This window comes from Mastigoproctus giganteus, chromosome 6 (assembly GCF_048544385.1).
Source record: "Mastigoproctus giganteus isolate SK-2022 chromosome 6, ASM4854438v1, whole genome shotgun sequence".
Classification (NCBI taxonomy): domain Eukaryota; kingdom Metazoa; phylum Arthropoda; class Arachnida; order Uropygi; family Thelyphonidae; genus Mastigoproctus; species Mastigoproctus giganteus.
In genome coordinates, this window is record NC_143580.1 from 217,603,224 (window position 1) to 217,630,572 (window position 27,349).

At 33.6% G+C, this 27,349-nt stretch overlaps 1 protein-coding gene across 1 annotated transcript; it reads right to left on the reverse strand.

Annotated features, from left to right (window-relative positions):
* Positions 1-90: 90 nt before the first annotated feature.
* Positions 91-23,615, reverse strand: LOC150084977 (putative ribosomal protein S6 kinase alpha-2). The gene is made up of 7 exons (XM_090376419.1): positions 23,528-23,615; positions 20,240-20,449; positions 10,677-10,792; positions 5,236-5,421; positions 2,809-2,882; positions 1,449-1,590; positions 91-198 (listed from the first exon to the last, which is right to left on the reverse strand). Exons 1-7 carry the CDS (start codon positions 23,613-23,615, stop codon positions 91-93), a joined length of 924 nt encoding a protein of 307 aa, XP_090232545.1.
* Positions 23,616-27,349: the final 3,734 nt, after the last annotated feature.

Below are 27,349 nucleotides of genomic sequence, written 5' to 3' on the forward strand. Positions count from 1 at the left end.
GACAAAAAAAAAAATAATAAATAAATAAAAAACAATGAAATAGGAATTCTTTAATATGTTAAGAAGAAATAAATAATAATGACCAGAGATTTAAATAACAGTCTTGGTAATCATAGTTATATGTAGAGATATTTGTGGAAAATTTGGACAGAAATGTAATCCTAACAATGGGGGTCGGGGAGAATAATATAACTGTACCTATAAAATCATGAAATACAATGTTTCATTACACAGAGACACATATTTATGAAGGAACATAACAAAAAAAAGAAAAGCAAAATTTTCTACAGTAAACTGCCATAATAACACTTTTGCTTTCATCATCTTTCTTTGTGATCTACGATCAATAATGTGAAGTGAAAGGGTTCTGTTATAGTGCCCTTTGAGGCCAGTCACTTCAAAAGCAATATGGCAGGAGTTTACTGTATATCACTAGAGAAAAGGATCTTAAACAACAAGATACAAGGTTATACAAAGAATTTAAAATTGAAATCTAAATTTCAAGACTATTTTAGATGTACTGCATAAGTACTGTAATGAACTGTTAAATAAAAGAGCCGAGGAAAACACAAAGTGAAAATTATGGAAATCTACTGTTGAGGCAGAAAAGTCCATGGAAAATATCAAGTTAATTATCATTATACAGAAGTTATTTTTTGAAGGAAAATTGTTTTTTTTTTTTTTAGGAGCATTAGCAACTAAGGCCATATTGCTCCGGGATATGCGGTGGTTATTCCCTGACCTTTCCGCATCCTCCGTATTTGGTGGTGACGGGCTCGAACCCCAGACTAACCAAGAAGCGTGTGTTGTTGTTGTTTGGTTTTTAGGAGCATTAGCAACTAAGGCCATATTGCTCCGGGGATATGCGGTGGTCATTCCCTGACCTTTCCGCATCCTCCGTATTTGGTGGTGACGGGCTCGAACCCCGGTCTAATCAAGAAGCGTGTGCTCCACACTGCTGCTCCTTCCCACCTGGCTACAGAGGTGCCAAGGAAAATTGTAGAGAATAAAGGAAGGCATTAATGAACTTTTCATGCAATGAATGTTTTTATCCAAAAATGGACACTCCTGTAATAGACTCAGAGAAAAAGCTAACTTAAATATATTTTCTAAACACTACCAATTTCAGTAAAATTCTAACTTTTATACAATGTGAATGACAAGTGTTGAATTAATCACTGAATAGCTTTTAAATCTTAAACAGCAATGTTCCATGAACATTCAAAGGATGCATAATATCTGGTTAACCATTACTATAGAGAAATTGTTTATTCAGGGTTAACAATTGTATAAAACAATGTCTCTTTATACATTTATAAATGCATTAAAGACCAAGGTTTTGCATCCTTTATGCTCAAGCCACTCAAGTGTGATTTTTTAAAACTATTATTAAATATTAGAAAGGACCGTTAAAAATAAAAAATTAGGAAGGAAGTCAAAATACTTACTTGAAAAAATGAATGCTTTTTGATCTGGTCACATTGAAATTGTACACGTACAGTTCTTTCTTTACAGAGCAAGCATTTCAATAAGTCTGCAGAATCTGGTTTCAGCCTGTCTGATATTACCAATGGCATTTCGAGTATTTGTCTAATGAACAGAAAAAATGGTATTAGAAAACATGCTTCATCATTAATTTAAGTTTGATTTAAAATTTAATATTTATTGATCAATTAGAGAGAGAGAACAGTCTTTTAAAACAGTGCAAACTATGGAAAAGTCATGTGATCGCCTTGTGGCAAAATGATCCTAAGCAACTTCACGCCATTCAATATGTCATTAGATTGGCAAGTGTATTTTGAATGAAATTCAAAATGCACATGACAAAATGCAAATCAAACTGAATGAAATTCACATTTCATTCAGTTTAGTATCCTCAGTAAACTTAGCTATTTATATACAGACAAATCCCATTTAGACATCGACAGGAAACTGAACTATAGTTACATTTTGATACTGGCTACCAAGAATGGAAATCAATATAAATTATGATTATTTTTACAGATTTATATTTTTTTTTTGTGCCACTTTTTAAACACAGACCTTTCACCTTAATGCACCTCGTAAATTTAGAAATTTAAAAGATAATCACATAATCGAATCACAAAAATAAAACCGGACTTAATGAAATTTGTAGTTTAGAAATTTTTTTTTTTTTAGGAGCATTAGCAACTCAGGCCATATTGCTTTGGGGATACTTTCCATACTTTTGCCAATATATAATGCAATCAATAGACACACTGTTGTAAAAGACTGTTCTAAAACTGTAGTGAATAATCTTAATTCTTGAATGCATAACAGTGAATAAAAGATTGGGAATAGGGCTCATGACATCTCTGAACCATGTATACTCCAAATTATAACTTGTCATTTTAGCAGAATTTTTTTTCCTTCTTATCACGTGTATTGACGATTACAACATTTGAAAATTGAATATTAAATTTTGTGGTAAACTTGAAAAATTAGACAAATGCTGAATAGAAGGTAAAAAACAGTTTAAAATAGTTTTGCAAGGAATATTTGTTGATGATCAAAGATGACCTATTTCCGGATGCTGAAAAGCAGCTTCCTGTCACTACCTTGAAACATCAACAAAGCAATATGGACATAAAACTGACTTCAAGATTTAAGTTTAACAAATTATTTTTTTTTTGTTACACTGACATATACCCAATCTTTCAATTCACTTCCTTGCAAAAAAAAAAAAAAAAAAAATAATAAAAATAATAATAATTTAATGATCTTTTAGTTGTACAGAAACAATGAAAACCTTCATTACAAATGATGATATCAGATGTGAATACTTACTTTTCATCACGAAATGGGTATTTGTTTACCAAAAGTCGATAGGCCAAAACTCCAAAGCTCCACCAATCTGCTTCCTATGAGAAAAAGAATATTAAAGATTAATACAGGTTGATCCAAAAATGTTAACAAATTACAATGATAGATATTATTAATGTTAAACACCAACAATGTATCTGGACTGGAACATATTCCCTTCATTTATTTTTAATTCATGTCATAAAATAGGCCTAAGAGACAGCAAATTTGAAGAGGTTGGTGGTTTAAATTATCATTTTTTGTACATATGCTTTTTTTTTTTTTTTTTTTTTCTATGAATACCAAATGAGAGGTTTTAGAACCTATAGTACTTAATACCGTGGAAAAAGAACTGAACCGTGAGGAACACCCAGATTTGTGGAGAGGTTGGAAGACACATCTACCATCACCAAAAGGCAGCAGTCACAGAAAAAACTGAATACCCAATTGCAAAAACCACTTGGTAAACCATACCATGGAAGCATATTTAGAAAACCTTTATGCCAAACATGATCAAAAGGCTCTCAAACCTTTTCCATTGAATATGGACATAGGTAAAATGAGCCAGGATATCACCAGTGGATCGACTGTGATGGAATTCCTTACTGGCAATCATTGATCAGATGGAAGATTTCTAGATAGTTTAAGAGTTAATTGATATCTCGATTACTTTAGAAAGAGTAGAAGTAAATGCAATGGGATAATAATTGGATAGCAAGGATGTTTTTCCCTTTTTAGTAGCTGGCTGGATATGGAAAAAGGCAACACAACTAAAATCTCAGGAAAAATATCATGAAGAATGTTCAATATGCTTCTTAGCCTCAAGAAATACCATCTTAGCATCAAGGAGGTTCAATATCGTTCTGACAGAAGACCACCAGAAGCATTGAATTGAGCATAATGGGAATGGTAGGAGGTGGTCAACCAAGATCATCAATACATGCTACACTAAAAGTAGAATGCTAGCAGATCAGCTTTATCTTTGGCTGAAGTGGCAACAGAAGCATCTGGTTTTCTCAGAGGTGAGAAAAAAATCGAAGCCAACAGCTGTGGCAAAAGACCAGAATGTTTGACTACCATTTGGCCAAGAAGCAAGTTTTCTTATACTGTTTGAATTGTGGTTTGGACTAATTAATAACTGCTTTATGATTGTGGAGCACTTTGGTGTGGCTAGAAAACTTTGAGATTTGGAAAAGTCAATTGCGATATAGTAATTGTATTTGTCAAAGAGTACAAGGAAGAGTGCACAGGCTTCCATGCACTCTTTGGCAAGGAAAATTTCCTACAAGACTTGTAATTTAACTGTATGACCCTTAGTTCTGAAATTCTTTAAAATAGTTAGAATTTCACCTTCATTCATTTTACTAAACCAACTCAAAGCCTCTGCAGATTATCCTATTCTGAATACTTGTAATGCCAAACATCATGAAGTTGAGATGTCTAGAGGATCACTCACCTCAACCATGTACCTAGAAGGTACATGGTTGAGGTGAGTGGTCCTCTTTCTCTCTGTAGGAAGGAACACTCTGTAGTCACTATCTGGCAGAGCAGAGGCAGCAAGATTATACACCAGCTAATCAAGAAGCCAACTAGAGGGTTACCAACAGATTCGGTCCAGTGGGCTATCTAGGAAGCCACCATAGAAACACCGTTTTATAGCAGTATCCTTGAAATGAAAGGAGATGGGTGTAGACTAAACATGGGTTCCACCACATCAGGCCTCCAATAAGTAAAGTGGCAGTATTGCACTGATTGACAAGAGTTCTATACCACACAGTACTATCTGCTAACACAAAGGGACAGCATTCTTCTGTGGGTGTGGGTGCCAACACCTTGACCACTGCTTATGTTGGTTTGCACCTGGACTGGTCACTTCCTGTATACTAGGCGATTCATTTTGGAACTTGCATATAGAGGTTATACACAGTTACCAACAATCCAGCCATTGTGAATTTGCAAGCAGAGAATTTGTCTGTCACAGATCATCCAGACTTCACCAAAATTAGGTCCACTTATCTTGAGTATCACCTGAACATCAGTTCCATAAGCATTTTAGACCCCCAGGTAGCAAGTCCATCTTGGCATACATACCTAAGAGAATAACTGTGACATCCTGAAGGACCAAACGGGTAATTAATATTTCACATATCATTTGAAAAATAAATTCTCAAGTGGTTAAATCTGCAAAAACTATAGGTGGTAGATGACACTCATCGACCTGTGCAATACCACGACTTTGCTAAGTACTATAGGTTTTGATACCTTTCGTGTTTGGGGTTTCCATAAAAAAAATAACACAATTGCAACTTAACCACTAAATTTTACTTTTATTTGAAACTGGGAAATTATAAGATAGATAAATTCATTAATAAAAAAAAAAAATCAGAAAATAAAAGTAAAAATATGACTTACATAACTGTAGTTGTTCCTGGTAACTACTTCAGGAGCCATATAACGCATGGTGCCACAACGCTCATTTGTCATCTGTACCTCACCAGGTTGAAAAATTTTACTTACTCCAAAATCTCCAAGAACTATATGTCCACTCTCTCGGATGAAGATGTTTCCAGCTTTGATATCCCTGTGGATAATGAATAGCTGCAAAAACATGAATAATCAAAATTTACACAACAGCAATTTGATATAAAAAAAATTTTAATTATCGTTTGAACAAAAAATTGTATTTAACCACTGCTAACTTATTCATATAAAGATTATAAAAGAAAAATGTTACTCTTTCTAAAAAATGTTTAGGCTTAACAATTAGTTTTGTCTGTTAAGATGTTATAACTGCTAATTTTTCAAATTATTTACAAGAATCTGAGTGGTCAAGCAAGAGAGTGCATAAGTACACATGGCTTTGAGTAAATGGGGTTCAATCCCATGACTATAGAAAATGGTCCTGTTTCTTGTATCCTGTGAACTCATCTGACTATGTGGTTGTCCTGGAGTATAAACATAAAATTTATTCTTTATTTGAATTATAACACAATAATATATATGACTGAACACAAGCAATTGTGTTCACTCAAATACCAAGATATCTCTGCACATTACCGACTTCAAGATGCTATATTCATTTCCACTAACAGTTTCCAAATTATATTTATATTGCAAAAGTCCTTCGACATTCACATTATTCTTTGGAGGTTTGTACAATCAATTTTGCACATTTGCACCATGCAGAAATAAAGCAATTTAGAATTTTTTTTTGCTTAGATGAATTCCCGGAGCACAAGTTCAAACTGACATGCTGCAAATTAAATTCAATACCATAATATGATATTTCCAATTCACTTTCCTATAATGACTCTTATTTTACTCTTCACATTTACTTGGTCTGTAACACATCTATAATTATCTTCTTTCCTTCAGACTGCTTTGATAACAAGCATTATCCCCCAATGTTTTTTGAACACAATGTATGTGCCATAATGAATTTCAGCATTTCCTGTGCCACTATGTTTCTATTACCCTTATTATACCAGAATTTGCCTTGATTGAGGCATACACTGTATGTCTCGATCAAGGTTACAGGTTATTGAAATAACCTGTAACCATTGGCTATGTGTATGTCACTAATTCTCCATCTCATTTGCCACAATTTAACTTTGCATTCCTCACTAAGGATACCCTAACGTAATAATCCTCAAAGAATGCAAGTGAACTGTGAATTACCATTAATCAATTTTGTAACTTTCATAACCCCTCCCTCCCCAGTTATTTACTGGAACCATTACTGCTCCTTTAGTGGTATCAGCCAAAGACCTTTCTGATGACGCATCTACATGATCTAAAGCTGAACCAAATAAGCTTTTCACAACTCATCTGGAAATTTCGACATCAAGTCTTCTGTCCCATCATCAATGTCATTTATGAAAATCAGAAACAATAGTGGTCCAAGAACTGATCCTTGGGGGATTTCGTTTCTGACTTTGCACCAATATGAAGAATATCCATTAATCATAACTGTCTGCATTCTGCCCTACAACCACTAAGCAATCCATCTTAGAATTTTTCCAGTAATACTAATGCTTCATTAGTATCAGTATCAGCAAAAGCACTGAAGATGAACCAAATAAAACCTTTTCACAATACAATATTAATTTATTCAAAAATTATAATTAATAATAAATATAAATCAAGTGAACTTAATTCATATTTAATTAAACCTGCTGATGAGGCATCACCTAGACTTGAAAACTTATATTTTTCTTTGTTTTATTTAATTTATTCTATCTCAACATACCCGTGTTCGTTAAAGGATTACTACCTTGTTTGTACCTATAACTTCCTCATTTCCGTTCCTCTGGAGGTGAGCAATATATTTGTACTCTCATATAATTTATAAGAATATAATATAGTAACTGACTAAGAGAGAACAGTAAATTAAGTTAATTAATTTTAAAGATTAATTTATTAATTGATTATAAATATTTTCAGAAAATCATCAGTTCAAGATCATAGTTTTTTTTTCAATTAAGGAATAGTAATAGCCATGTAGTGCAAGGAAGCCACAGGCTTTTTCTGCACTGGCTGGAGATAAAAAGAAACCAAGTAGATAAAGAAACAAATTATCTACTTCTCTCCTCACATAGGTAACAATCCAATTGACCTTTTAATTTATTCAAACTATCCGCCTGAACTACCTGTGAAGGAAGCCTGTTAGGGAATCACTTGCTGAAATAAAACTTTTTGCAATTTTGTATAAATGTCTTCCCCTGTAATTGGAATTTATGCCCATGATTTCCGGAATACACTATAACACTGAAAATTCTGCCTTTATTCATTTTAATAAACCTTCTCAGAGTCAGGCCACCTAGTTTGAAGCACCGTAGCCCAAATATATGGAGTCTTATCTCATATAGTTGCTCTTTTGCTCATCTCATCATGTGAGTTGCTCAATCTTTGGAAGTTAAATCTCCAAACTTAAACAAGTATTCCAAGTAAATGTGGTCTTATATTTGCTTTTTACAGTGGGAATGATCTCCATATCTCTACAGGATAATGTTCAAAAATCGATATGACACCACTGGTTTTCCCGGTTGCCTATTTACACTGCTCAGAAAACATTAAATCCGCTGGTATTATAATTCCGAGATACCTTTCTTCCTCCACTGTTTTGAATTCAAACCTGATGGATCACTGCTTGGTACCGCTCATAACTACAATTTGTATCTATGCTACCAATCTTTACGTCATCTACAAATTTTGACATTGAGCTTTATGTCCCATCATTGATGCCATTTAAGCAAATTAGAAACAACAGTGGTCCAAGAAATGATCCTTGGGGGACTCAATTTGTGATTTTACAGAAATGGAGTCTCCCAAGGATCTAAAGAATATCCATTAATCATATCCCTCTGCCCTGCAGCCACCCAGAAATCTATCTTAGAATTTTTCCAGTAATCCCAAAATGATCCAGCTTGTACAATAACTTCTCAGGTAGTGAGTCAAAATGCCTTGCTAAAATCTAAATAAGCTATATAAAAATTGTTCCCTGCTCACGAGTAACCAACATCAAAATAGTTAGTTAAACAAGATTTTCCCTTAAAAACCATGTTGCGTATTATTTAGAATGCCATATCTATCTAAATGTCAGAGAATTGCACTCTTAATCATTGCTTCCAAGATTTTCCCTACCACTGAACTCACAGTAACTGGTCGGTTTTAAGTACTGGTGATACTTTGACATTTCTCCAATCCAAAAGGTATTTCTCCAGTCCAAAGATGCCCTCATAATTAACTTTAATAGTATCAGACACACTTCCTTGCAGCCACCTTCAAAGTGACTGGGTACATATTATGAACTCCATGAGCCTAACTTGCTTTTATAATCAAAAGTTTTTCTAATAAACAGTGATCTGTAATTTAAAAATCATTTATTTCATATGACTCAGCCTCTTCTCAGCATGAAAGGTCTTTCTTCAGTAAAGACAGATAAAAAGTGCCTGTTCAGTTCATCTGCAACATCAGCTGGGTTGTGAAACACTTTCTCCCACACCCAGGGTAGAAGGGGCTGACCTGATTCATTTTTTCTTCCTTGTATTCACATACATGAAAAATAATCTTAAATTATAAGAGAAAACCTCATATCTCTATTATAGGACTGAAATTCTCCCAATACTCAATTGCGTATAAATGTATTCTTATGTAAATCAGCGTACCATGTTATAATTAAATCAAATCATGAATTTTTTAATTAACCTTTTAAGTAAAGGGCTGAATTATAATTTACCTGAAGAAAACCCTTAAAGGAACTAATGCAGTATCAATGCTCTTTGGACAAGTTAAATTACACAAAATGGGCTATCCAATAAGATCTAATTTCTCATACAGAAACAGCCTTTTCAGAGCTAGTGACATATCTATTTGGCATTATTAAACCATTGCATTCTACATTAAAATTTAGCTTAAAAAATTTGGATATTTAATCAATTAAAAGAAAAAACATTAAAAAGCAACAATAAATTATTCTCTTTAGATGTTGTATTGCTTTACACAAATGTACAGGTAGAATATACCCTAGATGTAATAAGTGACCTTATTAACGATCATCAATAAGTATAAATAAATCAAATTTTCCTAGGAAAGAAATATTCTATTATATTTATATTTAATTATAATTATATTTATTTCCAAGCTAAAATATGCAAGCAAATATTGCTTGCATATTTTAATTGAAATTTATTTGAATGAAATAGAGCAATCATATTTAACGTCATTTTTTACCAATATAACATTTTATGACAGATATCTCGACAATATCTTAATAACGATATCTTAACGAAAGTAATGTACATATAGTAAATAATGTCTTGGATACTGTTAATAAAATATATAACAGACTTAAGTTAACTTTAGAAAAGGAAACCACGCAGAAAAATAGGTATAAATTTTCTAAATTTTACTCTAACAAAGATTAACGAGAACATACAATTTAAAATTTTTATAAAACCAATGAATACTAGAACCTTCCTACACTGTTCCAGCTACCATCCATTTAAAAATAAACAGAGCATTATTTTTAATCAATTTTATAATGCATATAGATACAGTTCTACTCAGGAATGCTTGTTAGATGAATTTATGGAACTTGCAAAAAGATTTTTAAATAGGGGGTACACATCATGAAAATCAGTCAACAGGCAAAATATAAAATGGAGACAGGTACAACAAATAACAGATCAGATATATTTTATTAAAGCTCCCTACATACAACTTTGGTATAGCCAATTCATTAACATTTTCAAGAACAGAGAATTTAAAATAGTTCCACAACCCATGAGTAAACTGCAAGTTGTTCTAAAGTGTAGAAGGGGTTTATACCATTACAACCATTTTAAAAAATCATAAACTGATTTAATTAACAGGTTATGCTAATTCACATAAGAATACATTTATACGCTATAAATATGAGGTTTTCCTCATAATTTAAGATTAATAATAATAATAGGACATATTGGGCTTTATTGCTCTTTCATATTTGATTATGAAAAATAATAAAATTCAGTCTGTGAAATGAATGGCCTGGAAACAGTTAGGGAAATAAACCATATATCATTAGCTGAAACTAAATATGTGAACATTAAAAATTTACATCAGCAACAACTAATGCTGTTGTTGTTGTTTGGTTTTTAGGAGCATTAGCAACTAAGGCCATATTGCTCCAGGATATGCGGTGGTCATTCCTTAACCTTTCCGCATCCTCCGTATTTGGTGGTGACGGGCTCGAACCCCGGTTTAATCAAGAAGCGTGTGCTACGCATTGCTGCTCCTTCCCACCTGGCTACGGAGGCGCAACAACTAATGCAAAAAGATAATAAGAATTAATTTTATACTAAAATAGTTACCTGGTGAAGATGTTCGAGAGCTAAAACAAGCTCTGCGAGATAAAACCTTGCATCGAGCTCGGTGAATGCACCTAACATTTTATGTCGCTCTAATAAGGTTCCACGTGCAGCAAACTCTGAAAATAAAATTATACTTGTTAGTGAACTGAACATTTCCTGATTTAAACTTCATGATAAAAACAGAAAATCAATTATATATCTGTGTATCAGTATTTAGTATATTAAAATCACTTAGGACTTAATATGCATAGAGTGAAAGATTGATGTTTTGAATATTACTCATTAAACAGTGAAAATTATAGTGAGTTTAATAATGGAAAAATAACTTATCTTTATTTTTAAGCTAAATTTAATTTGCCATCAAGTAAAATTAGGGCAAAAACCTCATTCTGCTTATAGCAATGACAAGTCAGATCTTTGCCACAAGTTAGCACAGCATTGTGCTATCTAAATAGTAGTCTAATGGAAGTATACTACTATTTATTTAAACTTAAGCTTAGCATGAGACTTCTACCCTAAATTTACTGGAGTTTTATAATCACTGTACCATCTGAAACATTGTGGATATTTGGGTTGTTCAGGTCTTTGCAATGCCTACTTACCCACTGATTAATCTAAAAAAAAAAATGGACTGAACTGTAGTTTTGTGCACATTTTAATAATAGCAATTAAATCCCTTGGCTTCTTTTATTTAGAGTAGTACTCAATTCTAAAAACAAAATAAAGGCATGCCCTCCTTTTACACTTATGACTGTCTTTCACAAATCAATTAAAACTTAATTTTTTCTCTACCTTGATGTATCTTTCGGAATACATAGGTTAAATTAAAAAAAAAAACTGATGTCAACACTTGAATCTCTCACTTCCTTCAGCTATTTCTTTAATATATTAACTAATCCTTTCTTAGAATAGATAATCTTAAAACAACAACTTTCACCCAGTCAACAATTATCCTCTATTCTCCACCCCATTGTAAATTTATGCCTCCTGGCATATGTAGTAGTAGTAGCAGTGGCATTTGATGCAAGAAAGCAAGTGTATGAGCTTATGCAGCATCAGCCAAAAAAAAAAAAAAAAAAACACACCATTCCCTCCAAATGCCTGTCCAGTTCCTCCTTAAATTTCTTCAACCTAACAGCTTCCACAACGACAGATGGAAGTTTGTTCCAGCAATTAACCACCCGCTGGCTAAAGGCAAATTCCCGCACATCTAATCTACATCTGTCTTTTCTTAATTTGAATTTATGCCACCTTAGGTTCATAATCTGAACAAGTGGAAGGATCCCATCAGAATTCAGCATGCTCAACCCATTCAAGGCCTTATACACCTCAATCAGATCACCGCGCAGGTGCCTAGTCTCCAGGCACTGCAATTTGCAGAACTCAAGCCTCTCTTGGTAAGAGGATCCCTTCATTCCCCTCACCAATCTTGTTGCCCTTCTCTGTACACGCTCAAGTAAATCTACATCCTTCCTAAAATGAGGCCTCCGGACCTGTACGCAGTACTCAAGGCATGGCCTGACCATTGCCTTATACAGAGGGATAATCACCTCTTTTTCCCTGCTAGGAAAATTCCTATATATCATTGACAAAACCCCATGACCTGCCCTGGCAGCCTGTCTGCATTGCTCAGAAAACTTCACATCTGACTGCACAATTACTCCCAGGTCTTTTTCATTTTCTATCACCTTAAGTGTAGTACCACATAGTTGGTACGTTTCTCTGGGGTTACTTCTACCCATATGCAGTACTTTGCATTTGTCAAGGTTAAACTTCAGTTGCCACTTCTTAGCCCATCTGCCCAAATTATCTAGATCCTGTTGCAGTAGCACACTGCCATTACTGTCATTAACAACCCTACCAACCTTTGTATCATCTGCAAACTTCAACACTAAGCTTGATATACCTTCATCAATATCATTGATAAATATACAAAACAACAGTGGACCTAACACCAAACCCTGTGGGACTCCGCTAATAACATTAGTCCAAGAACAGCAGCACCCATTGATTACCATCCTCTGTCTTCTCCCACTTAACCATCCTTTTATCCATTGTAGCAACTTACCCTCAATACCATTCTGCTCCAATTTGTACAATAGTTTTCCATGCGCAACAGTGTCAAAAGCTTTCCTGAAATCCAAATATATGATATCAAAATTTTTTTTGCATCCAGTTCCTTTGTAACCACATCATAATATCCTATCAAATTTGTCAGACAAGACTTTCCCTTAACAAACCCATGCTGTGTCTGAATTATTGCTGCAGTCTTGTCTAGATGATCCTGCAATGCATCTCTAACCAGTGACTCCATTATTTTACCTGGAACAGAAGTTAAAACTAACTGGTCTGTAATTACTCGTGTCACCCTTCGATCCCCCTTTTTGAATTGGGGATACATTTGCACATCTCCAGTCCGTGGGAACCTCCCCTGAGTCCAAGGACGCTCTCATAATTATGGCTAAGGGTTTGCTTAGTTGCTTTGCCGCCTCCTTTAATATAACTGGATAGATCCCATCCACCCCAGGTGCTTTTCTTATGTTTAACTTCTACAATTTCTCCTCCACTTTGCTTTCAGTTATTACAAAATCATTAAGTATCCTGCTACAATTTGATAACCTTCTGCCATTTTCAAACCTTAATAATTCCTCATGTGTGAATGTAGATGCAAAATACTCATTCAGTTTCTTTGCTATCTGAGCAGGATCATCAACAGTCGAACCATCGATGTCAAGTGGACCAATCAGATTCATCCCCTTCCTTTTAGAGTTTATATAAGTAAAGAAATCCTTGCTGTTTTTCTTAGCATCTTTTGCCAAGGATTTCTCGTAATCTGCCTTCGCCTGCCTAACCTCCTTTGTCACCTGATTACAGACTAGCTGATATCTGGCATAGGCTTCTGAGTCGCTTGATAATTTATAAGCATCCCATGCATTTTTCTTCTCTATTACGAGTCTCATTAGTTCATTAGATAACCATTTAGGCCTAAACCTTGAACAATATTTCTTAATAGGTATGAAACTTTTAGTAGCTTCCACGATTAATTCCTTGAATGCTTCCCACTTAGAATTTGCTGTTGGTAACATCGTCAGTTTATCCCACTGTACAGAATTTAAAAACTGTCGGAGACCACTGTACTCACCTTTACAGAAGCAAAAACCCTTTCCTTTACCCCTGATGGTAATTAAATCTTTAAGTAAATCCCACATCAGTACACTGTGATCACTGCCACCTAGTGGTTCCTTTATCTGCAAATTCTTAATACACGAATGATCACTGCTGATAACCAGATCAAGAGTATTACTTTCTCTGGTTGCCTCTCGAACATGCTGCTGCAGAAAACAATCATCCAATAAAAGTCTGACTAGTGTGTGAGTGACCAATCCACAAGTTCCAGTCAATATCTGGGAAGTTAAAATCCTCCATTATAAGACATTGCGATTTACTAGCCCACTCTATTTCTCTGTACAACTGTTCATTGTACACATTCGAGTCATTAGGCCTATAACACACTCCTACTCTTATTTTTGCTTTCGCAGCACTTATGTCACACCAAACTGACTCAACAGTGCACTGTTCATCTATATCAACTGGATGCACTTCTTTTGAATTTATGTTTTTCTTAATTAACAGCATAACACCTCCTCCCTTTCTATCCTGTCTATCCTTTCTGTACACAATGTACTCCCCAAATTCCAGTTCAGCATTCCTTATATCTGTGTGACACCACGTCTCTGCTATCCCAACAATATCCGCCTTTGATGTCTTGACCAACACTTCAAATTCATCAAATTTATTTTCTATACTCCTAGCATTGGTATACATGCAAGCATACATGCTCCTACTCCTATTCTTAGTTACCGTAACCCATTCCATATACCCACCTATTTCAGGATGACTGCCATCCATCCCTGAAACCCCCCAAAATCCCACGCTCCAGGTCGCTACTTATTCTAATAGAAGTTGTGCAAGAATCACCTTCACCTCTGCCTACGGCTACTGTTAAACTATTAGTCCTTTACCCCCCCAAGCTAGCAGTTTTCCGACCCACCTAACACTGCCTCGATAGCATCAGCAAATATTCTTGCACCCTTTCTATTTAAGTGTATCCCATCCCTATAGAAGCAGTCTCTCCTGTTAACAAGTACAATCCAAGCTGAAAAAAATTCTACCCCTTGAGCCTTGCACATTGTTTCCAGGGCCGAATTGATCGACAAGGCTCTCATCATATACTCCCTTCTATCGTGTCTGGGCAGAATTGCAGACACTTTCAAATTCAACCCTAATTCTCGGCTTTTGTTCAACAGTGACCTGTACTTGTTAAGTAATTCTGCCGGCCTCCTACTCCTAATATCATTAGTGCCAACGTGTACAACTATGTCACCTTTTGTGCCCTTAAAAGATGATATCCGCTCTACAACGTCATCAACCTTTGCCCCTGGCAGACATACCCTGGTCCTGTTCCACCTATCCTATTTACAAAGCATGTTTCCCGTTTCCCTGACAATAGAGTCTACAACAACTACTAGTTCCTGAGAGATCAGCGCATTCTGCCTCCTGGCATATGTGACTAAAGAACTCTCAGCATTTAGTTTACTTAAACCTTTTAAAGCCTTAACCACTTCTATCAAGTCACTCTACGGCAATCTAGTTGTCAAACACTATAAATCATTAAAAAAAAAATCATGTCTCTTGATAAAATAAAAAACAACTTTAGTGCCCTTAACCAATCTTGTTGTTCTCCATTCCCTTGCCAACAGATTCACATCTTTCCTAAAATAGTTTTTTTTTTTTTTTTTTTTTTTTTTATAGTGCACTAGCAACTTAAGCCACGATGTGTCCATTTCTTAAAATGGAACAGAGGTGCCGCACTCCAGTCCGAACCCAAAATTGGGCCTCTAAGTCCTGAATATAGTACTCAAATGCACCCTAACCATTTCTTTATATAATCGAATAAACATGTCTATCTCTATTGGTTCCTATATTTCACTGAAAACACCAGGAGTTATCTGTCAACTTTGTTCAGAAACTGTTATATTACATGATACAGTTGCTGGTTCCTTTTATTATCAACAATCTTGAGTTTGGTGAAACCTCCATTAATAAAGTATGTACCTAACAACAAATTAGTTCCATTATTTTAATAATATCAAAGGGGTAAAAGATACTGGTGATCCACAAAGTTCATTCAATTGAAAGGTGGTCCCACAGAGTCAGCAATTTTTTATGGCACTTTTGTACAGTCAGAAACTGTAAAAAAAAAAAAAAAAAGGTAGACGTATTAAAGAGAGAGAGAGTCTAATTTTTTGAAAACAGATAAAGCAACATTTGCAATATGCATATGTCAAGAAAACAACATATTTGACCAAGAGGAAGAATGCCATCAGCACTGTTCTTACTCAATCAATTCAAAGCTGTAAAGACTTCAATCAGATCACCATGCAGGTACCTAGCATCCAGACATTGCAATTTGCAGAAATGGTATTTCTTGGTAAGAGCTTCTGTCCACTTCGTTAATCTTATTTCCCTTCTCTGCACCTCTTCCAGCTGAACCTTCATAAAATGCAGCCTGCAATACTCATGATGTGGGCTGACCACTGCCTTATACAATGGGATTATAATCTTCTTATTCCTGCTAGTAAGGATCCTGTATGTCATTGACAAAACTCCATGCACAGTCCTGGCAGCATGGTTGAGTTCAGAGAACTTCATATCTGATTGCACAATTACCACCCAGGTCTTTTATTTTATTTTCAACTACCCTGAGTGACTTACAAATAAGGCCTGATATATCTTCATCAATATCATTAATAAAAAAAATGAAAACAACAACAGTCCCCGCACTAAACCCTGGGGATCTCCACTAATAACATACGGAATTCATAAATAACCATTCTGTCTTCTCAAACATCCCTTATCAAGAGCAATAACTTGCTCTTAAAAAACTGCTTAGTGAAGTGTGGCATTATGTGCGTGTGTGAGGTCAAAAGTATGTACATGATTTAAGGTAAATCTTGCAAGCGATATGTCCATTTATTAATTTATATATTATGAAAATCCAAAACAGAAATGGTGTTAGAACTTATAGTATTTGTATACAACTTACTGACAATAGAGAAAAAATAATGACATCATGACATCATTGGATCCAGCACACAAAATACATAAAAATCAGCTAAATATAAACTTCTGTTATACATGTTATGCAAGTTTTAACTAATATGGGATTCCCAATCTACATAATTCAGCTACTGTACTAGAAATGGGAAGGAACTGTGAGAACCAACACAGGAAACATGGACTTTTTCAAAATGGTGTCAGGTAACACTGTAATTGGTCACCCCACCTTTTTAATCTTTATGACAAAGATATCATGTGTGCAGCTTTGGAATATTTAGTGACTAGCTTCAAAATTGGAGGACTGAAGATAAACAACCTTTGTTATGTGGATGATACCGTGCTAATTTGCAATTCTAAGGATCATCTTAAAGAATAAAAAAAAAAAAAAAAAAGGATTGTTAACAACTGAGTGTGGGTAAAACTATGGTGATAATCTCAGTTCTAGAAAAGAAGATTAATGGGAAAGCTATTGAAGAAGTGGATGAATTTCATTACTTAGATTCAAGAATAAAGAAAAATAATGACTTCTCAAATGATGTAAAGAGACGACAGGCAAATGCTAAAATGTTGATCACTGATCTGACAAAATTAATGCAAGATCAAGACATGTCCCTACAGATGAAACTGCGAATCATTAATTTTTCCAGTTGCCACTTATGGATGTAAAGGATGGAATCTGAAAGTTGACAGGAAGACAATTCAGGCATTTGAAATGTGGTGTTACAGGAGAATGTTGTGTATTTCTTACCTTGATCGAAGAATAAATGAGTGGAAGAAGACAACTACTATGAGCTCAACTTTGTTAAAAAAATGTGGTTAATTCCCAGTAGAAATGGCATTTCTAAGCCTAAACATATTTCATGAGTATATTCACTATTTGTTTGAATTCTCTGGGTTTCAATCCTATTCGGAGACTACAGAAATTAAACACTAATCATGGTAGTAGTTATCAGATCTCACACAGAGCGAGATCCCACATTATAGGAACTGGAATGACAATTGCAATATCAACTTTGCATCATTCGATCTCAATCCAAAAGAATTTATGAAATATAATTCCTCAAATATATTGCATCTGGTACATTACCTTATGTTTTCTTTTACTGCAAAAAAAAGTGGCCTCTGCATTTCAACAAGAACGGCATATCTGTATGTACAACTGTTTGGCATAAATGCATGAAGCAATCTATACCGGCAATACCAGTATATGGTTGGCAATCTTGTACTCAGGCATGATTTCTAAATAATTTAGCCAGAATGATTCTCTGCTATTGAATTTAAATTATTTTATGCAAAGTTTAATTTTAAAACTGTCTAGATAAAACTTCAGAACAGGGTTTACACTCTAGACTATCATTAATTGCATAATTCAATCCCGAATTAGTGGCGCAACATAACAAATTTTTTCATTAAAACTGGTTTACAGTATACCTGGGATTCGAGTAAAAGTATGTGGCAGCTATTTTTGCTGTTTACTGATTGCTAAACCAAAGTCCATTTGTTTCTATCACATAAAGATTTTTCACAATTCATTAACAAAATATTGCCCATGTATTATATGCAAAGGTGTACAATAACTATAGTTTATGCAATGGTTTACAAGTTTTATACTCCTATATTCATAATCAGGATCAAATATATAGCAGATTGTGAACATTTAACCCGTAACTACACAAGCTGCAAAGACCTTGACTCAGGAAGGTAGACAGCCCCCACCCTGCTCTTCCAGCCCATCAGTGATTCCCAGAATTTTATTTTCCGAGTGGAGTCGGGTAACTCCTGAGCACAGTGATATCGCTGGTTTAATAAGTGCCTTAGGAGCTCCATCATATGTTGCTAGTGAATAGAGACTATTTATAGACTTTTTTAAGACTAGTTTAAAAGGTGTTCTCTTGAATAATGGAGTTAAGTACACATCTGTGCCAGTTGCTCATTCAGTCTACTTAAAAGAAACTTATGACAATCTAAAGTTGCTTCTGGAGAAAATTAAATGTCAAGATCACAAATGGAAACTATGTGGAGACTTAAGTGTTATGCATGATGTTGGTGCAACAGGGTGGGTACATTAAAATGCCAAGCTTTATTTGTGAATGGGATAGCACAGTTAAAGCGCTGCATTGGACAAAGCAGCAATGGCCTCGGAGGCACAATCTTACACCAGGGTCAAAAAATATTGTGCACAAAAGTTTGGTGAAGCCAGACAAAATACTTTTACCTCCACTGCATATCTAGTTAGACATAATGAAGCAATTTGTTAAAGCATTCAATAAGGATGGCAAGTGCTTTAAGTACCTTTGCAGTAAATTTTCCAGTTTATCTGATGCAAAACTTAAGGAGGGTATCTTCATTGGTCCCCAAATTAGAAAATTGGTTTTAGATGGTCAGTTGGAAACTACTATGACTGATGTTGAAAGGGAAGCCTGGATTGCTTTTAACAGTGTAATGGAAATATTTGTAGGAAATCATAAATCACAGGATTATGAGCATCAATATTCACTCTTTTGAATGCCCATCTTGATTTTTCTCCCAAAAATCTTGCATAGATGAGCAAAGAACAAGGGGAGAGATTCCATCAGGACATCAAGGAAATGGAGCAGAGGAACCAGGGAAGGTGGAATACAAGCATGGCAGACTACTGCAAGTATTTAAAAAGAGAGAAACCTGGCGCTGTACATAAAAGAAAAACGATTAAACATTCTTTTCAAACAAAGGGATGAAGGTCTGATTAATGAAAGTTTCAGAATTTTGATTAATACTTTTTAGTATTTACGTATTTTTTCATATATGAAAATGTTATCCTATTAACCTGTCATTACTAAATACAATAAAGTTATATAGTTTGGAAAAAAACAATACTTTTTTTTTCTTAAATTGTGATGTATCTGGATGTGATAGAAAAAAATCTGTCATATTTGAAATCACAGCAACATATTTTGGCAGCAGGGCCTCTTTAAATTCAAACCCCAGTGAACAAACTTAAATTTGCAACTAGTATTATTAAATTACTTATTAATCCCTAATAATTATTAATTGCTTGAATCCATCCCAAATTAGTGGCATAAGACTAACCTAACCTTTTGTCAATGGAGTTCTAATCGTTATTAATCATTATTAATTATTAACTGCTTGAATCCTTCTCCAATTATTGGTGTAAAACAAATCTTTTTTCACTGGAATGCACACCCTGTTCTGAATTTACCCACTGTCTATATATAATTGGGCATTAAGTTGTAATAAACTTTAATCATGCATTTACATAACAAGTTGATATTTAAATTAAGTACCATTACCATGCATGCTTATCTTTCAACCTTAAAATATTTTGCTAAATTAAACCGAACCTCAAAAGTTAAATGTGGTAATTCATATTATACAGAATAGTCACAAATCTGAAAATATTTACTTAGACATAACAGCATAGTTTCAAAAGAATCTATACTTACCCATAACAATATGGACGCCTGCAACACCCTCATACGAATGAAAAAATTGTACCAGGAAGGGACTGTTCCTACATCTGTTCAGTGCTTCTAATTCATTCATTACGTTTTCTTTATTTTCCTTTCTCGAGGAAATATACCTTGATGAAATTATTTTCATCGCTTTTAGTTCTATCTCACCATTCTTTCGCACTAGGAAAACTTTTCCAAAAGCTGTAAGAGTAAATATAAAAAACAAAATCAGTATTTTTAGAACATTTACGGTTTCTAATAACAAATTGTAGAATATTGAGTACAAGAATTGGACTTTTACTTTTTTTAAATTTGTAATTCTTAAAATATTAACCATCGCTGTGCCCTTAAATTAACGAAGACGGTTGCGTTGCTTCTTTTTTGACACCCCTTTTTATGGATTCTCACAGACAACATGAGTATGAATGTTGTGCAGAAGAAAGATGGGTGCTTTTGCTCGCAAATGCTTACATAGGAAGATCTGAGTTCACTAGCAAATTTTAAAAGATAATAATAAATAAATAACAAAAAAATTTAGAGACTGACAAATGAAGGATAAGAAAACAGTGGGCTGCGAAAGTTGCACTACAGTGAACTATCGCGCATGAATCTTACCGCCACCATTTCTAAGCAGTTGCTAGTACAGCGCCCTCATATTAAAGTTGTAAAACGAAGTTTCATTTTTTTAAACATTTCTCATTTTTGCTGTTCATTTTTCAAATAAAAAGCAAAACAAAATTTAAAATTATACTTGTTATACTAATAACAAATTGTGTGCAAAGTAAGTCTGCATGAAGAACAATTACTATTTTACTATTAAAAAAAGAACGGTTTAACACAATGGTTGGGGTGCATTATATTAGACAGTTTAAAAACTCTTTTTTTTTTAATGTTGATGTTGTCAGTATAATGTGTGTCAGCATACGGTAAATCTGCCTGTTTTGTAGAATGAAACACCACGGATTTCGACAGATAAAAATCTGCAATAAAGCTGTGGTCAACCAGCGCGGCCACAATGTGAAGATCCAATATTCTGAAATTTTCAAATTGAGCAACTACATGTATTTCCTCTGATTTTGAAAAATCTCCAAAACAGGCAAAATTCCACAATAGGTTATGGAAAATATATAGTTCACCGTTTATTTAAAATCTTTATACAGGGCTGTTTTCTAAAGTAAGTGCAAAAATTAAGAATATCAGCAGGCATCTAACATTAATTAGCATGATGCTATGAATATATCTGCTGTAATGATATGTTTTAACATTGTGAGTCCATTATACCTTTTGTAAATAGATAGTGTCACTGTAAATTTCAAGTCACCAAAACATCACTTTATGAATGTGCTTTTCAATATACAGATTCAGAGCAAAGTGTTGCAATTAGAGTGTTCCCATATTACTTATAAATTAATATGATAATACTACTGTAACTTACCGGAAATGATATATATACATGGTAGTAATATTATATTGTAAAGACACAAAATAAGTTGTAGAAGGATGAAAAATTATAAAAATGAGCATATGTCCAATGCTCCAAAAAGCACAGGGCATCAGTAAAGGAAGCAAAAGGATATAAACAATATGCGATTTGTATCATAAATATAGTGGCTATAAAAAGAGAAAATGAAAAATTCACAAAGTTCCTGAACTAAGAGAGGTTTAAAGGAAAGTAGATGCTGGAAGTAAAGTAATAGTGAAAAAGTGGAAGAATTTAAAACCCTAGTACAAAAATGAAATAGGACTAAGTACGCAAACAAAAAAATAATAAATAAACTGTAGAAATAACTAATACTGTATTCAGATATGGTAGGACAAATTCAGAAAGAGGTCGATTTTGCAAATATGCAAAATCTGAATAAAGTAAACGAAAAATTAATACATGGCCAGGTATTTCATCAGGGGACTACTCCTGACCTTTTACACTTAAAATATGATACACATTTTGTATATATTTTCACATTTTTATTGCATTTGTATTGTTTTACATAACATTATTAACTTAATTTTTACACTGCCCATGGACTATCATATCTGATGGTATTGAGATAATGGCCGCATATTTGCCACCCATTTTTTCTTATCCTATAGACGAGTTTGGACGCATGGTCAATGGTCCCCTGATGAAATGACTGGCCATATATCAATTTTTCGTTTACTTTATTCAGATTTTGCATATTTGCCATCCATTTATTCGACCTCTTTCTAAATTTGCCCTCCTATATCTAAATACAATATTATTATTTGTACAGTTTATTTTTATTTTTGCATATTGTTTGCTTCCTTAGTCCCATTTCATTTTTGCACTACGGTTTTTGAATTCTTTCACTTTTTCACCACTACTTTACTTCCAGTTTCTAATTTCCTTTAAACCTTTCTAAGTTCAGGCATTTTGTTTATTTTTCATTTCCATCTTTACAGATACTATATTTATGATACAAACCACACATTCTGTATATATATATATATCGTGAATATATATATATATGACGAAATAGCCTATTTCACCTATTTTCTTGATTTACTATGAACTAAAATTATGTTTTACGCTAACTTGTTCGGGAAATTTGTATTTATTGCTATTTCAAAACATTTTTGCTTGCGTCTAAATCTTAAAAGAATTACGAACCTTTAAACTATAACACTATATTATTTTATAGCTCAGTTATATTTCTGCCACAAGGCTAAATAAAGCTTAGTCACATTTGGAAACAATTTATTATACTGAACAAGGAATATAACGCCCATAATTTAGGTCAGGAACTAGAGCAATGCAATTCTTCTGTTGCATTTAATTTGCATATTTTAAATAAATTGTCTAATTTTCAATTGCTCATTTCCAGTTTACTATAATCTATAAAATGTAAACCATAATCCCTATTAGTTTTTTGTAATATTCGATTCACTCTCTACACAACTATTATTCTTTAAAACTATTTTATAGATGTTGAAAGAAAAAGTAATTTTAAGACTTGTCAAATTAAATTATAACTGTTTAAAAAGGAGTAACTAATACTACGTCCATAGGCGCTGATTCACTCCAGCCAACAAATGGAGTTAGACTAAAATTACAATTAAAGCAAACTTGAAATAACAAATTTTTCATTTTTTAAATATAATTAGTCGTAGAAATAACACTAAATGAATTAAATAACTTTAATTTAAGTTAATTTATTAAATAGTTTATGTTTAAAAAATTGGGAAAGCAAAGGCACATTTCTGATATTTTTAGAAAATAACTGCTCCCTGCTTTAAATATAATTGTAATTTAATTCTTACCTCCTTCTCCAAGTTTCCTGAAATTAATAAAATCTTGAGAAACGCCGTCATTTCCAACAACAGTAAATATTTTAGTATTGCTTGCCATTATAATTGCCTGTCTATATAACTTGAATATCAATAACTTGAATAGACTAAAAATCAATAACTTCAATACCAATAACTTGAACTGAGACCGAAATAACTTGAACTGAAAACCTTTATGAAAAAAACCTTTACTGAAAGAGTTATGGTATAAGAAATGTTAAAATGCTATTGGTCAGCTTAGAGCCAATCACAGTGAGGCCAGTCTTAGGGTGCACTTCAATGGAACAAATCTGATTGGTCACGATAAAAGTGTCACGGAAGTGATTGTCTCATCCGCAGCTTCTGCCAGAGGCGATTTCCACACTTCATCTGTGCCGAGCCTCACTGGCAGTGTCTACAGTGCACGATGCATTTTTCGAGCAATATCTCGAGTTCTAGTGAACTTATTTGGAAAATACAAACTGAATTCGTTAGAATTTCGTCAAACTGTACTAGAAAAACAAACAAAAAGAAAAACGGGTGTTACCTTGTACGCACAAAAGATGTTTTACTTCCTATCAAAATATCCTTGGCTTGCAAGAGGGTGGCTAAATACAAGCCAATAGCCTAATTACCGATTTCATTAAATACATTTTTAAATAGTATGACATCGCAATCATACTCGAAATGTTGCAATCATACCTCAAGAAGTATGAGTTCAACAATACTTCCGCTCAGTAATTTTCGAAAATAAAATTTCAGTGTTCAACTATACTGAAGTCAAGGAAGAGCGTTCTACACATTATCGAGCAAGAATGAAAGCGACAAAAAAATTAGAAAATAATGACGAAGATTGGAAGTATTGCGTATCTCAATCGACGCTGTTTTCCAGAGGCATTTAGATACATCGCAATATGCGTTCTTATTTTAGTTATAATAAATCCATTTTATGTTTCTTCAAGGATGTTTCATATAAAACCATTTACCATGCGTGCTCAGCACAAGCGCCTTTTTTTTTTCCCACCTAAAATGAATTACATGAATAATATTATTTTTGCAACTTTTCACACTGTAAAATTATAAACGTCTAAAAGTAACGGATTGAGGGGGAAAAGCGACCTGTGTTGAAGGTGGAAAATTTTAACAAGTGGAATGCATAGCATTGCAATTTCGCAATAAGCCTGGCCAGAAAACGTTAAAAACCTCTTTCCAAATCTTCGTTATGATCATGAAAAGTTGCTAACAATGTTCTAAGAAACAAAAAGAGCGATGAGTGAATTTTTTTTTATCAAAGTCAAATGAATGTGTAGACAGAGACCTCCTTGGTCTTTATACTATTTGAAATTCAAAAATTCTCACTAACATGTAATTTCGTTTTTTCAGATAATGGGATTGGAACATTTTTGGTGGAATGCTCTTGAATAATTTTTTTAAAACTCGATACAATAAGAAGAATTCCGTTTCAGTACATTTGACCGTTGATTAGTATAACTCTCACAAGGACCTATCATCCGGCCCTTAATGGTTCCCTCCCTAGGCAAGGCAACCATTTGCTGAGCTTTTCTTTAACATTAATTCGCACCTCGTCGCCGAAATGTGACCGGCCTACCCAACAGATGACAAGCTCAACACTTCTCTAACGGACATGGAAAATCCAAAATGGTAACTTTTAAATTACTATTACCCTTTTGGAAAAACTTAAAGATAGTATGCAGCAATCCCCGAGGTGGGTGTGTACCAAAAAATAAAATGCATAGCAACTGGTATAAACACAACATTTATGTAAGATATATCCTAAAAATAAAATTTTAAAAATATCAATAATAAATTTTAAAATGATCTTTATATTGTAGATTAGAAGAAATTGCATTTGAAATTTGTACTTGTTAGTTAACCGAAGCGTGGGCTAAAAATAAGGTCGTCTGTGGTTCTTAATTTCTATTTAAATTATAGAGTAATTAATTGCTAAATTCCTTGAGTCCGGTCGAAACCTTAATATATTTCAAGTAATTAAATTCATCTTTAATTATCGGACAAAAATAAACTTAAAAATGTTTTTATTAATTTATGTTATTGATTTATTATTACTCTCATCTAATGTGCACTGGGCCCGCGTCACAAAAAAACACATTGGGAGTTTTGCACCGTTTACAATGGGCTCACCTTATCTCTCGACGGCCCATTTGTTAAACTCTTATTTCAAGAAACCACAATTCTCTTCGACAAGTCAAACTGATTAAACTATGGAACTTCTTTGAATACCCTTAAACTCAAGCAAAACGAAATATTCATTTAATATGTCATTATAACAGGTGGTAGGGAAAATTGATTTGGAATTTTATGAAGCTTTTTGCCTCAAACTTTCTTTGATGGCTTATTATAAAAAAAGTATATTTTAATATAATTATTAAAGAAAATATGAAAGAATGAAGAAGATTAAAAACTATCTCCATGAATTTTAATCTTAAAATAAGAATAAAAATTTGTTAATTTTTAAAAATGATAAAAAAACTGTTTTTCACACAATTAACAAAAAAACAAATTATTTTTGGTCAAAACAAAAAAAGGAGTCGTGTTCATAACATATACGTATGAAACTCTTCGATTTTTAAGTTTAGAAATATATGTTTCTGAGGGTATTGTGCAACCAATTTTATTAATTCTGTTTGAGAAATTTCAAAACTGTCTACAAACACGATAATTTTTTTAAAATAGTTTCTTTTGCTGAACATAAAATAACAATACAAACATTAAAGATATATAATTGAAGTATTATTTTCTCTCATCAGGTTTGTTGAAGTGCACGAAGTTTTTATATGATTCAAGCATAAAAATTTGAAGCAATGTTCACAGTAGAATTTTTTTCTTTGTTTAGTGCAGAAGTTACGCCTTTTTTTTGAGCCTCGGGTTCTGAACAATTGAGAACTGGGGGTTAAAATTAAAGATTTGGAGGCGACTAGATTATATTGGGGATTAGGATTACGAATAATGCTCAAAGGCTATAACATTGAGGATACGCTAACCCCTGAAGCTGCACGTTAGTGGAACCATTATGAAAAAGGAATTAGGGAGAAATATCACGAGGAAAGCCATAATATATTTCTACCGAGACCGTGACAATGCTACATTTAGCAAGTGAGAGGGCAAAACTGGTGCGTTACATTGAACTCGAACCGTATTAATTCAACATAATCCTAAAGGTCTGACCTGTGAGGTACCGCGATACTCGGAGGGAAAAAGTTGTATAAAGGGTGGCGCAGTACCCATCAAGTGCTTTCAACTAATTACCGGGAAAAATCATGAAACATCGGCTTCAAAAACAACTGGAATAAAACTACGTTTATATTTATGAAGGCATATAAAGTTTATCATTAAGCTTGAATCAAAAAAGTAATAATAAAGATATACTGTGTATATCAAATTCTGAAAAGCATTAAATTTGTCTCTCTCAGAAACAAAGGGAAGGAATTCACTAACAGTGCTCACTAAAACTGTGGGAGACAATAATAGCCTTTCTTTCATATATAAGTTACAATCCAATGATGTACGTTTACAGTCTTTTTCAGACCCACAAATACAAGAACTATCATTTACTAAACCTAATTAGAACAATTTTTCCTTCAACAATCCATTAACTGCTAACAAAAAAGACGCCGTAATAGATGGAAAGAACCAGGATAATTTTTCATTTAATGACAAATAATGTACGTCAGGTAAAAAATGTTTGGTTGTCGAACCAGTTATACTGTCTTTCATCCTATTTTGCCATGTACTAAATAAATCATTTAAATTATTTTCTTTTCAGTATTAATATGA